At 40.9% G+C, this 1,507-nt stretch overlaps 1 protein-coding gene across 1 annotated transcript; it reads left to right on the forward strand.

The window, feature by feature from the left end:
• The first annotated feature begins 574 nt into the window (after positions 1 to 574).
• On the forward strand, positions 575 to 1,507 carry LOC121476501 (olfactory receptor 52E8-like). Its single transcript, XM_041730564.1, has one exon. It carries the CDS (start codon positions 581 to 583, stop codon positions 1,505 to 1,507), a length of 927 nt encoding a protein of 308 aa, XP_041586498.1. The 5' UTR covers positions 575 to 580.

Genomic DNA, 1,507 nt, shown 5'->3' on the forward strand with positions numbered 1-1,507 from the left:
TCCCTGAGAATTTGTATTACACATACAACAGTTTCAGGTGCATGAGTAAACAAAACTAAATTTGTTGTCTCTGTTTCAGAATCAAAGAGAGGTATATGCACAAACACACACATATACATATATATATGTATAATATACATATACATAAGCACACACAAAACTCACATTAATAGTCCTCAAATTCCCCAATAAGAGAATGGGTTGAATTACATATGGTAAAGCATTTTTCATATAAATTAAATGCAGTGCCTGTAACACCATGAAATACAAAGAACAAAACCCTGCCTTGAATATCTATCTGATAGATGGATATTCTTCTTCCCTCTCTTGTTCAGTCTTTAACATAGAGGAATGATCTGAGGAATAGAGAGACTTGCTCTATTCCTGGAGCCCTCTGATGTTCTGCTAAGGATGACAGATAAGTTTTGATAATATTGGAAGAAATGGTAGAAAATGAATACTGCACACTCATTTTGCATTTAACCAGGAGTCAGGAAAAAGATGAAATTGAAGCAAGAGTCACTAATGGGAAGTTGACATCTAACATGGTTATATCCAGTCACCAACAATAACAGAGACAATGTCCATTCTTAATGATACCCAGTTTCACCCTTCTTCATTCCTACTCTTGGGTATACCAGGGCTAGAAGATGTGCATTTCTGGATCGGATTTCCCTTTTTCTTTGTGTATCTTGTTGCACTCCTGGGGAATACTGCTGTCTTATTTGTGATCCTGACTGAGCATAATCTCCATGAGCCCATGTACTACTTTCTGGCCATGTTGGACTGCATTGACCTGGGCTTGTCCACAGCCACCATCCCAAAAATGTTGGGCATCTTCTGGTTCAGCCTCAGAGATATATCTTTTGAAAGCTGTCTTTCCCAGATGTTCTTCATCCATTTCTTCACTGCCATGGAGAGCATTGTGTTGGTGGCCATGGCCTTTGACCGCTACATTGCCATTTGTAAACCTCTTCGGTACACCATGATCTTCACCAACAGAATCATCATCATCATTGCAGGCATTGCTATTCTGAGGAGTCTTTGCCTGGTGATCCCACTGGTGTTTCTCCTCCTGAGGCTGCCCTTTTGTGGGCACCACATCATCCCTCATACCTATTGTGAACACATGGGCATTGCCCGTCTGGCTTGTGCCAGCATCAAAGTCAACATAATATTTGGTCTTGGGGATATGTCTGTTTTATTATTGGATGTGCTTCTTATTATTCTTTCCTATGTCAGGATCCTCCATGCTGTTTTCTGCTTGCCCTCCAAGGAGGCTCGACTCAAAGCTCTCAACACCTGTGGGTCCCACATTGGTGTTATTTCAGCCTTTTTCACTCCAGCCTTTTTCTCTTTCTTGACACATCGTTTTGGCCACAACATCCCCAAATATATCCACATTTTTTTAGCCAATCTATACATCGTTGTTCCACCAGCTCTCAATCCTGCAATCTATGGGGTCAGGACCAAGCAGATTAGAGAGCGGGTTTTGAGGATTTTTTAA

Source organism: Vulpes lagopus, chromosome 15, assembly GCF_018345385.1.
Source record: "Vulpes lagopus strain Blue_001 chromosome 15, ASM1834538v1, whole genome shotgun sequence".
In the NCBI taxonomy this organism is placed as follows: domain Eukaryota; kingdom Metazoa; phylum Chordata; class Mammalia; order Carnivora; family Canidae; genus Vulpes; species Vulpes lagopus.

What these genes read in the sequence shown, in the direction of transcription:
- LOC121476501 (XM_041730564.1), top strand. Translation starts at nt 581, where the DNA reads ATGTCCATTCTTAATGATACCCAGTTTCACCCTTCTTCATTCCTACTC.